The sequence below is a fragment of the Nuphar pumila genome, chromosome 13, assembly GCF_984573655.1.
Source record: "Nuphar pumila chromosome 13, dmNupPumi1.hap1.1, whole genome shotgun sequence".
Lineage (NCBI taxonomy): Eukaryota > Viridiplantae > Streptophyta > Magnoliopsida > Nymphaeales > Nymphaeaceae > Nuphar > Nuphar pumila.
Window position 1 is genome coordinate 52,407,471 of NC_143261.1, and position 12,011 is coordinate 52,419,481.

Consider the following 12,011-nt stretch of genomic DNA (forward strand, 5'->3'; position numbering starts at 1 on the left):
CTATTTATAAGGAACGAAAGACTATATGCTGACCTACAGGAAAGCTCACCAACTAGAGGTCGTTGGATACTCTGATGCGGACTTAGGAGGGTGTATTGACAGTAGAAAATCCATTACTGGATACATTTTCCTTCTAGCGGGTGGTGCTGTCTCATAGAGAAGTGGAAAGCAATCTACCACTGTTGCTCATACCATGGAGGCGGAATTTATTGCTCTATACGAGACTTTGTCACAGGCCATTTGGATAAGAAACTTCATTAAGGGTCTTGGTATAGTGGACTCTATTGAGAGACCACTAAAGATCTTTTGTGACAATGAAGCAGTCATGTCCTTTTCAAATAACAACAAGAGCTCAACATCGTGTCGACACATGAAGTTAAAATATTTTGTTGTTAAAGAAAGGACTGAGAATCATCTGGTATGTATTGATACAATTGGGACGAAAGAAATGACTGCAGATCCCCTTACTAAAGGGCTAGCACCAGGATTGTATTGCCAACATGTAAAGGGGGTGGGTCTTTTTGATTCCTTCTGATGTATGACAATACATTATGTGATCACATTTGTGTTTATGTTTTGATTCTCTAAGGTTTTATGTTATTGTTGATTTTGCATAAAGAATCTCTCATATGGGTTAGAGAGAATAGCAGAATAACAATATTAAAGAACCAATAGAATAGGTGAGAGACCAACCTATTCATAAAGGTAATTTTTTACATGCCTAAGTACTGAAGGTGAATTGTAGCATAGTATAAGGAAATATGATATTTCATAAAGGGGTATTCATATCCTTGACTCATACGATTCATCCTTGTGATAAAGGGTAGCATGTAAACCTACATAAAGAATTAAATCGAGATAACGATATACACCTCGATTTAGTACACTTTTGGTGTCAATGGGTCAAGTGGGAGAATATTGGACATTATCAGTCATGGGTCCAACCCACGTATGTGACCCTATTTGACACCCTCCTAGTGGGTCACATTAGTGACCACGTAATGGGGTAGTGGGTGGGAGTTACGTGAATGTGGAATAACCACATTCACGTAACTGCCTAATCTCCCATTACATAAGGGGTTAGGGGCTACTAGGATGATGAGAGACTCGTAGCATTTTCCTGCCAAAATTCTGTTCCGCATTCAGACGCTGCAGAAAGGGTTCTGCTCACCGTCGACCTAAGGCCTGGGCTCATTGTGGGCGTCGACCGGCTGAGGAGAACGCCGAATTACCTACACGAACTATGGCGAATTCAGGTACGCTTCCTGTCAATGTTATTTTTTCAGTGCTTTCGCCAACAATCCCATGATGTGCTCATGTCAAACTGGGTCACATCAGGTTGAATCTGATTCATATTCCAACATGAACACCAAAAAAAGGTAGGAAGGGAGAGGAAGAGGCCTCCCTCATGATAAACCTTGTTGAAGAAACGAGGAAAGCCTTTTTTGCAAAACCAAGTTTTTTTTAGAGAACTTTTGCAAAACTAAGTTGATAACTCAGTTTTGCCTAAACCAAAATCTGGTTTGGTGGCACCCAACTAGGGGTGTCAACGGGTCAGGTTTGGTTCAGACCCAGGTGGAATTAGACTTGACCCAAATTTTTGGGTATGATATCGAGTCCGAACCTGGGTCTAATCAGACCCACCATAAGATAAACTATTCCCAGAGCCGCTAAGAACTACATGAACCGGTAAAATAAATTTTTTATCATTTTTACATTGAAAATTTGTGGGTCTTAATCGAAACTCGGGTTAGGCACGAGTGTGGTGTAAAATTTCACAAACTATACCCGAATCCATGTATTAATCAAACATTCGGATCTGGACATGGGTTTTATTATTTATCACCATAACTTGACCCTATAGGGTTTGTTACGGGTCGGGTCCCTGACCAGTTGACACTCCTAACCCTAGGGATGGCAGTGGGGCGGGGGACATGGTCTCCACCCCCGCCCTGCCTCAAGATTTTATCCTCCACCCCCGCCCCGCCTCCCTGGCGGGGATGGATTTTATCCTCCACCCCCGCCTTCATCCCCGTTTCATGCCCTCCATCCCCGATTCAAACGGGGATGAGGCGGGGCGGGGATATTGCGGGGAAAAGTGATTGGGGCGGGGATCGTGGCGGGGACGGGGCGGGGCGGGGAAAAGTGCACGCCCATCCCCGCCTCCACCCCCGGACGGGGATGGATTTTAACCTTTGTCCCCGCCTCCATCCCCGTTTCATACCCTTCATCCCCGGTCCAAACGGGGCGAGGCGGGGCGGGGCCCCACTTTCCCCCGGTCCATTGCCATCCCTACCTAACCCAAATAGACACCAAACTCAATTTTGGGTGCAAAACCTGGGTTGACACCCAAACCCAAGTTTGGATCCAAACAGTACCTAAGCCTATTGATTATAGGCCAAATACTTTCACCATTTGATGCACACTATACTCTGCGATGTAAAATATATTTATTACTAGTTAACGAGTCTATACCAGCTAAGCCGAGTAGACACCTATTGTTCATGTTAGGATTGCTGAGCCTATTTTACCAGTTTGACTGAGCTCTTTACGAGCTAAATACGAGCCAAGCTTCAACGGGGTCAGATATGGATCTGACCATGGTTAACCCACATGTGTCAAGGTTTAGGATCCCTATGTCATGGAACAAAACAGATCCGGTTCCAGTTGAGATCTTGGACCCCTAAGATTAGTCCTGGTAAAACGGTTCCGATCTACTGGGCTTCAGGCTGAACACTGTTTAGAACAGAAAGCACTAGGACATGCCGGATCCGATCCAGGCCCTCCTGAGCTATGTGAGCCTGGTTAAGAAAGATCCAGTTTTTCATCCAACAAAAATTTGGAGTGGGAATGTTTTTGGTCATACCCGCTCCATGTAGGTGGAACAAAGCCTGGCAATTAGGAAGGCAGAAAGGTCCATGGGGCTACGGGCTGGAACATGGTATATCTGGATCCAAATTTTAAGCAACAAAGTGTATGAATATGAATTTTATATGGCAATGATGGACCCATTGAAAAGGGTTTTGCATGTTAAAAAACATGTTAATGGCCTGAATTGGTCCAGATCCAAATACATATCCGATAAATTCATCATCCGAATCCAGAAAAATCCTATCATATAACTCATAATCCATTCCGGATACACCATATCCAAACGTAATGTGTCAGATCCGAATTAGATGTCGGATCAAATCTGAACCACTTCACCCTTATTATTGATGATGAGTTGGCGACTCCAACCAAAAGGTGTATTCTTCTGCGAGCAATATGCTTCGGATCCGGGTCGGATCTCCAAACTACTATTTTGGGTTAGGATTTTAATTTTCTATAATATAACCTCTGTAAAACGAAAAAGTGAAGCTTAACCTTTCATGCTACCAGCTGTAGAAGAGAAGGCAGTCTTCCTCTATCCTAACCTACCTGGACGAATTTCAGATCAGTACTTATTGTTTAAATTCACCTTCTTTTCGTGACAACTTTTTTCATTTAGTCGCAGAAACAGTTCACTTCAACGCATCACTACCCGGAACCGGAAGTAGTGTGATATCTCACTCGCAAACGCCCAGGAACTCCTCCGATCTCGTTCATCGGAATCCTCCATGAACGGCGAGGATTTCGTCTTCCTGCCGAGACGTGGCCTCTCCGTTGCCTTTGCCCTAAACCCCTAAAACCCCAACTCTCAGAAAGGTCTAATTTCCAACGTTCGATTGGGAATTAGATCCCTTTCCTTGTGGTTCTCCCCTGAAACTTTCGCTTCCGATATGCAGAAGACGGCTCAGACGTGGTTCATGGGCGGGCCGAGCAGCGCCGAACAGGAGAAGCCCGCCTCCCTCCTCGCCGAATGGAACTCCTACTCCGCGTCGCGGTCGTCGGAGGACGCCGGATCGTCGGGATTCGGGTTCGATCTCGAGGCCGCCGTGCGGACGGCCAACGATAAAGTCTCCGGGACGTTCGATGTGTAAGAATGGATTACTATATCTTAGTTTTTACCTCTTTCTTGTATCTCCTGTTTTTTTTTTTGATAGTTTTGGTGTATGAATTGGGAATTTTGAGGTGGCTTCAGGTATTCTGCTGAATTTTAGGTGGTGGAATTAGGGTTAGGGTTTCGATTCTCCTTTTTATATGTTTTCTAGCTCTCGTACTTTTTAATTTTTTGAAAATTTCCTGGTTGGATGTGGATTTGTATGAATAATTATGTCTTTTCTTTTCTTCTTTTTTTTCCTCTGGATGTTTCTCACCTTGTTTTATGAATTTTGAAGTGTGTTAGAATGTAGGTGAGTAGGTAACTGCTTGTTGATTGTAGGTCCGTTTTTTTGTTCCGCTCTTCTTTTTCCATTTGAAGATTGACTCAATTGTGAGGTTTTTGTTGCAATGTGAGGCGTTTTGAATAATATTTTTTAAGTTTCGTATTTCGTTCTTAAAATCCGATTGTTGATCGTCTCATGTTGCGATTCCTCTCAGAAAATTCTCCAATTATTCAATTCTTCTCTTCTAAAATCTCAAGCTTTGGATGTGCAAACTATGTCATATAGGTGCGGGTGTGGCTACGGATGCAGCGATGCGGCACTTTAAAAAAACTTGGGTGCGGAGAGGGTGTATATATATATATATATATATATATATATATATATATATATATATATATATATATATATATATATATATATATATATATATATATATATATATATATATATATATATATATATATATATATATATATAAATTTTAACAGTTTTAAGTTAACACTAAGTTTAACTGAATCTACTTTTGGGTAGAAATGGACCTCAGTGTGGTTGACTTCACCTAACACAAAGGAAGTTGTGTCCAAGTGTCTCACCTGCTTGGGTGCGGGTGCGACACAGGTGTGGTGCCCTGTTAGAAGAGTCTGTGTCATATAGTGTGCAAACATGAGAGAGAGAGAGTAATTTGCATTTTTCATTGTTTTCCGACTTTTGAATCTTTCTGTGTGAAATCGGTTTTGTGAGCCTGGTTAACGTCTTCTTGGTATGGTCTCTCATTGGTGTTAGCTATATAAATTCTCATACTGTTTCTTATATGAAAATGATCGTCTTAATATGAACTCAGGTTGGAAAAAGTTGCTGCAATTTTGTGTTGTCACCTGTAAAACTGTAGTCTACTTTCTCAAAACTCTCCTCAAACTTTCTATTTAATTCTTTGACTGCCCCTTGTCTGGAGTCTCTGGACAACCGCATACACTTTGGGCCCAGCTTATCATTACTCTCTATTAAACTTGCCTGCCTCTGTTCTCTTCTCCTCTCCAGTATCTCATGGTACAATAGTTTCTCTTATTGGAAAGACCAATTAATCCATGACTAGTCTTTCCTGGTTCTACATTTATTAAAGTATCTCATGGTACATGATTTCAGGGATATGTTTTTCTTTTCATTTCTTCTTCTTTCTTATTCTTGACTGCAAGAATCATTTTGATGATGATAATAGCAGAAGTTGTTTAGTTGGTTTCAATTTCATGTTTTGAAAGATTCTTGCTGCTTTTTTGTGGAGAACCTGAAATAATTGTTGGTTGTCCGTGATTCTCTCAGAAATTGCATAAAGGGCTATGTGTGCTTATGGTAACAGTCAATGTTGTTTGAAGATTGTCTTTTCTATCTCCATTAATCATGTTACTTTTGTTAGTTTGCACAAAAATTGGGTAGATGAACAATGTGTTTTCAGAAAGTACTGGTTAAGAATCTCCTTAGGTATAAGTTTGTTAGATATTCCCAAGTGCTTATCCCCAGATGGTTAGGGATGGCAGTGGACCGGGGCGGGGGCGGGGGCAGGGGACAAGGTCACCACCCCCGCCCCGTCTCAAAATCCAAACCTCCATCCCCGCATGGGGATGGATTTTAACCTCCACCCCGCCTCCATCCTCGTTTAATTTCCTTCATCCCCGGTCCAAATGGGGGCGAGGCGGGGCCCCGTTTCCCCTCGGTCTATTGTCATCCCTTAGAAGGATTGGGGATGGGGGCAGGGTGGGGCAAGGCGGGGATCAGGATGGGGGCGGGGCACGGTGGGGATCGGGATGGGGGCGGGGCACGGCGGGGATCGGGATGGGGGCGGGGCGGGGCACGGCGGGGCGGGGGAAAACGTAAGTCCATCCCCGTTTCATGCCCTTCATCCCCGGTCCAAATGCCCCCCCACTCCATTGCCATCCCTACAGATGGTCATGTACATTTTCTTTTGCTACATACAAGTGGTGGATTCACACAAGTGCCAAGAGAACATTTGAATTGTTAACAAACAGATCTTGAATCCTTGATATCTAGCCTGGCTAATATGCTTGAGGTTATATTTTCTCTCATGTTTACAACCTTTAATGGTAAGAAGTTATTGCAGCCCTTTTTGAAACATAAAAATACGAAAAGATAGGGTTGAAATAAGTCTGTGGTTCTCTAGGGATAGTTTTTAGCATTTGAGTTGTGGCTTTTGGTTTTATTAAAGACCAGAAGGATGGAATTGGTTTTGTGAAAATAGCTAAATCTTCATGCACTTATGTGAGCTGTTAGCTTCAAATTGAAGTTCCATAGACTTGGTTTTAGTACAGGAGCAATATTTGAGCCTCTGGACAAAATGTTGTGTGATTGGAATTTCAAGGAGAGGTATAATACTGATTCTTTTGTCAATGAAAATTAGGAGGAGCTTGCATTTTTAAGTGACAATTTCAATGTCCCAGTCATGTGCAAAAGCCCAATAAAGCTAGTGTCTACGAGAACACATACATCTAAACAGTTTTGGACCCTTTGGTTGTATTGCTGCTAATGGTTATGATATGATCTCTGCTACTTGAAGTCTTGACTATATACCAGTTATGTTTCTTTGTTTGGGTATAAACATCTCAAGACTATCCCAGCTGATGGTTTTGCTTGAGGCATGGTCTAGTTGTTTTCAGGACTTGGCACCTTAATCTTGTATCCTGTTTGGTGTTTTTGGTGCATATTTATTTTGCATATGATGGCCTATCACCTGGTTAAACCATGAGTTTTCATCTTCTCATCACTTAGACCTGCTTAGAGCCAATTACATGATTAGTAAGGTCAATACAATAATCATTGAAGTTGTTGGGCTTTGTTCCTGTCTACTGGCTTGTGCATGATGCATTCTTTTTCCATGTCTAGTTTATTGTTGTAACTATCTTAATAGATTGACTGTTTTTTCTGTTTTTCTTTGTGGGTCAAATTCTTTTATTCAAGTTTTGTGTTCAGCTAGTAAATTGTTGTGATAACAATGGTAGTGGGTATATTGACTAAAATAATTGCTTTTGCTTCTATTCTAGGGTTTCAAAAGGAGTCCGTGATCTACCCGGCAACCTGCAATCTGCTGCTAGCACTGTGCCATCTGGGAAATCTCTGATGTACTTTGGGCTTTTCTTGGCAACTGGTGTTTTCTTCATTTTCATCTCCTTCTCAATATTTCTTCCTGTGATGGTGCTAATGCCTCAGAAGTTTGCAATATGTTTCACTCTTGGATGTATCTTTATTATCGGGTCATTTTTCGCACTCAAAGGTCCGAAGAATCAGCTCTCCCACATGACCTCAAGAGAGGTGCATGGAATTCTATTTTATTATTAGTGGGCAATTTACTCTTTCTTTCCTGTATAAAATTTTTAATCAGATTCTAATTGCCTGATGTGTTAAGGTATCCTAGACTGCAGTAGATTTTGAAATTTTGTGTTACAGGTGATAGTTACTTGGTCCTCGTCATGTGTGTAAACTGATCTGTTGAAATTGTTTCTTGTATGTTGCAGAGACTTCCGTTCACACTGGGATTCATAGGCTGCATGGTGGGTACCATCTATGTGTCAATGGTGCTTCACAGTTACATTCTCTCTGTGCTATTTTCCGTTTTACAGGTATATGCCACTTTGGCCTTGTTCTTGACTCTGCCATTATATACCATGATTGAACACCATGAATATGTTGTGTTTGACCCAGAGTTACCGGAAGCTTATCCCACTTTGTCCTTGTTCTTGACTCTGCCATTATATACCATGATTGAACACCATGAATATGTTGTGTTTCACACTCAAAGTTTATCAGAAACTCGCTTCAGAAGCACAATACTGCTTCCGAAACTTGAGAATCTCGATTCTTCCATGCTTCTCCTATACTTTCAATACTCTTCATCTATTCTTATATGTTTTCTCACTCTACTTTTCATATTTTTTACGTGTTTTCTCTCATACTTCACACTCACTTCCATGTGCTTTCGCTAAATTGACCGTCATCTTTTTAGATTTTGTTAAAAATTTAATTTACACTAAAAAATCATGAAATTTAAGAATAGTCACTTTTATTTTAGTTTTTATTTGCATTTCATTTTGATTCCCATTCAATTCTTATATATATATATATATATATATATATATATATATATATATATATATATATTAATTTCTTGCTTCCCGCTTCCTATATATTTTAAAATGCATCGCTTCTCGCTTCCGCTTTCTATATCTTATCCCGCTTCCACTTCCTAGTCTGGCAACCTTAAACTTTGACCTCCATTGTCATTATTATCTCTTCAGTGCCACATTTTTTTACTTCTGCTGCCATTATCATGCCCGGCACTATGATCATCATCATGTCAGTGAGGTGTAAACAATGATCATCATTTACAACCAACTGTTACTATCAACAAAATGATCTCTGCAATTTATGTAAATTATATTTTCACAGCATTAGAAAAATCTTTATCATCTTTGTGACCTATATCAAGTCCTAGTTAGTTCAGAAGAAAATCAAGAAAAAAACAGATTTCCCATTTTATAACATACCATTTTCCACGTATAAGGATTATCGCATGCTTTTTGTCCTTTTAAATGATAATTTTTCTGTATACTAGAGTTTTACCAAAATTTAGATACTCAACACTTTATTAAAATTCTACCTTTTCTTTTCTTTCAATTGTACTGAATTCTTGTCTATATAGGGAATTTATTCTTATTCACTCTTTGTAGGTACTAGCTCTCACATACTACGCCCTTTCTTACTTCCCCGGAGGATCTGCGGGACTGAAGTTCCTTTCATCTACTCTTACATCTTCTATACTCAAATGTTTTGGCCGATGATAGTGGATCTTTTCTTATTTGCATTATGTTTTTGTCCCTCCCTCGTGATTTGGAACCCCTTTTTTGGAAAATGTTCAGAATATAGACGCTGTATTTTGGAGTGATTAGTTTAATCATTTATTTCCTAAGTATCTAGTTGTCAAATGATGATCAACTAAATTTCATTGTAGATTTGATGGTCAAATGGTTCGAATTGATCCACAGTTTTCCATAATAATGACAAGAATTTGTAAGATTGAGTTGTGCTGTAACAGATGTATCATTTGCATCCACAGATCAATGCAGGTATTTGTCCGGGCATTAACAATAGGAAGTTATGATCAGCCACTAATAACCTCTGTTAAGGAAGTTAGGCCGCACGTTGGGAAGTGTTTAATTGCATAATTGGGGTAGGAACATTCATGAGTTAAACAATCATCCATTTCTGTGAATCCCAATACCATTAGATAGAGCATCATGGACTTTTGACAGAAGCACTTTTTTCTTTACCAATTATCTGATAGAGGGGCACTACTAAGTTGTCTTTGTAAGGTTTTCACTTGCAGTAGCTTGGCACGAAACTCTTTTGGCTTCTCAAAGCCAATTCATGGAATTCAAATTTTCCGTTTGGCATCCATGCCCTACAAAATTTGAGAAAGTGGCATCTTTAGGTGTTTGTTTGTTTCACGTGCTGCTCCATGAAACAAGTTTCACACAGACCGAGTGTTGTTTCATGTGAAACTTGTTTCCCAGGGGGAGGGTTGTGAAGCAACTTTCTTCTGAAAAGTTGCATTTGGTGTGAAAATTGCTGGTCAAATGTGGGCCTCACCCAAAACTTGTTTGTTTTACTTAACATGCGATATGATCCATTTTCATATGAAAAAGAACCATTTTCTCACGTTTGGGTTAAACAAAACACGGCTTAAGTGTGTCTTAGGTGCATTTTCACACCAAACACAATTCTCGACTCTACTAGGTGGATTTTGAGTTCTAAAGGAAGCAAACATGCTAGTTGGGATAGATTGTATTATCACAAAGTGCATGGCTTAGATAGTATCATCACATTTTCTTGGTCAAACATGATAAATGAAAGGTCATGGTCACGACATGCATAGCTTAACTTGTTAACTAACCTATTAAGTTTACGAAAAATGGCTGTACTGTACGACAAAAAATGACATGTTTTCCAAAGCCCATAATTTTTGAAATCCGCTCCATGTCCAAATTTGCAAATGTTTGACTTCCTTAAGATCATTTTACCCTTTACACGAGCGAACATTCTGAAGTTCGTGCGATATATCGATACGTTTTTTGGGTAGCGCAAACTCTTACTAAAATGTATATTCACTTTTTTTGCGTACCTCACGAAATTCACATAACGAAATATGTGAACTTCCTATAACCGAAACCTATCGAAACTTCATAAATATTTCACTAAATTTGCATGTATAGTACACACATATCCAATTCTGCAAACTTCTTATAATTGAAACCTGTTGAAACTTTACAAATATTATACTAAATTTACATGTATAGTATGAAGTTCGCATAACCAAATCTGTGAACTTCCTGTAATTGAAATATGTCAAAACTTCATAAATATTTTACTGATTTTGCACATATAGTATGAAGTTAGCATAGAAGTGTGTGGTTCTTCTTTAAGTAATCGATCCTCAAGAAAATCAACAAATATGTGGCGATTTGCGCATATAACATGTTGCGAAGTTTCATAAAATTTGCATTATGAAATGACTCGCAAATAAGGTACTAACTTCACAAATAAGGTCATTGCGAATATGCTGACATATTTACAAATTTTCATAAATATCGCAAAATATTGGGCATGAATAAAATGCAAATTTTTTTGTAGAGTTTTGCATGATCATTAAATGCGACCCTTCGATTGTTTAAAAATCGATTGTTTGCAACCAGGGCTATTTTCACATAAACTAGAGTTTTTTGTGGTCCCTAACTAGTGATCCTCAACGTGCTTTTCCCCTGGCAACTAATTTCGACGAGTCATTGACTTAAGTTCATCGTCGAGCTTTTTAGAATCATTGACAGTGAGTTTTTTTGGTGAGCACATGTTTAATGATTGAAACCATTATTTTTTTTAAATATTGGCATTAATTAGTTATTTTGTAGAAGAATTGCATGGTTTTCAAGTTATCTTTCTGTGTTCAATAGTCTATTATATATATTTTTTATTGATAAAATCATTTATGTGTGAGTGTCTATTTGTCTAACTAGTTCCTTAATAATTCGTATGCCTCTATTATCTAGTTTGGTTATTTATATGTTGCATATTTTGTATTATAAACATGATTAGGAAATATTGTTTGTTTGTTTTTGTTTCCTTAACAATTCAAGTTTCTGAATTGTCAATAGGCTATTTTTTTTATTTCTTGCACGTTTTTTCAATAGCTTATGTCACATTTTTTTTGTCCGTCTATTTACCTATAGTCTCCATTTTGTTATTGAAAGAAATTCTGAATTTGTTTGTTACAATATGATGATTAACAAAAGTATCTTAGAGGGGTCTACACCTACATCATCAACTAGTGTTAGAATGCAACAGAAAATGTTTGAAGGGGTCACCTACATCATCAACTAGTGTTAGAATGCAACAGAAAATGTTAAAGAAAAATTACGACAAGGGGTGATACTTCCTACTATGAAGTAGTAAGTAGGGTTGACACGTGGGTAGAGAGAGAGAGAGAGAGAGAGAGAGAGAGAGAGAGAGAGAGAGAGAGAGAGAGTTGTGGCCAAAAGACTAGGTGTTCGATATTTTCCACAGAAAGTGTAGTGTCATTAATCAAAAACCCAAAAAGCTGCGCTTAAACAAGAAGCAACAACTAAGATCTTTATTGTTGGCCAAACAATAACTAACACCTGCAAAAAAAGGTGGAGGAGTTTGTGGCTACAATCATGTCTCCCATCC

The 12,011-nt window shown here is 39.1% G+C and overlaps 1 protein-coding gene across 3 annotated transcripts; it reads left to right on the top strand.

The window, feature by feature from the left end:
- Window positions 1–3,497: 3,497 nt before the first annotated feature.
- Window positions 3,498–9,219, top strand: LOC149818377 (uncharacterized). 3 transcript variants are annotated; one of them, XM_089985059.1, is made up of 5 exons: window positions 3,498–3,687; window positions 3,768–3,958; window positions 7,298–7,527; window positions 7,769–7,873; window positions 8,981–9,219. In XM_089985059.1, the coding sequence occupies exons 2-5, from the start codon at window positions 3,789–3,791 to the stop codon at window positions 9,193–9,195; spliced, it is 720 nt and encodes a 239-aa protein (XP_089841185.1). In that variant the 5' UTR covers window positions 3,498–3,687; window positions 3,768–3,788; the 3' UTR covers window positions 9,196–9,219. The 3 variants fall into 3 exon arrangements, with proteins under 3 accessions (XP_089841185.1, XP_089841186.1, XP_089841184.1); XM_089985060.1 differs by having other exon boundaries at window positions 3,498–3,958; window positions 7,298–7,565; XM_089985058.1 differs by having other exon boundaries at window positions 3,498–3,958.
- Window positions 9,220–12,011: the final 2,792 nt, after the last annotated feature.

What these genes read in the sequence shown, in the direction of transcription:
- LOC149818377 (XM_089985058.1), top strand. Translation starts at nt 3,762, where the DNA reads ATGCAGAAGACGGCTCAGACGTGGTTCATGGGCGGGCCGAGCAGCGCC. An exon ending in GTCTCCGGGACGTTCGATGT is followed by an intron (nt 3,959 to 7,297) that starts GTAAGAATGGAT and finishes CTTCTATTCTAG; the next exon opens with GGTTTCAAAAGGAGTCCGTG. An exon ending in GTCATTTTTCGCACTCAAAG is followed by an intron (nt 7,528 to 7,768) that starts GTCCGAAGAATC and finishes TGTATGTTGCAG; the next exon opens with AGACTTCCGTTCACACTGGG.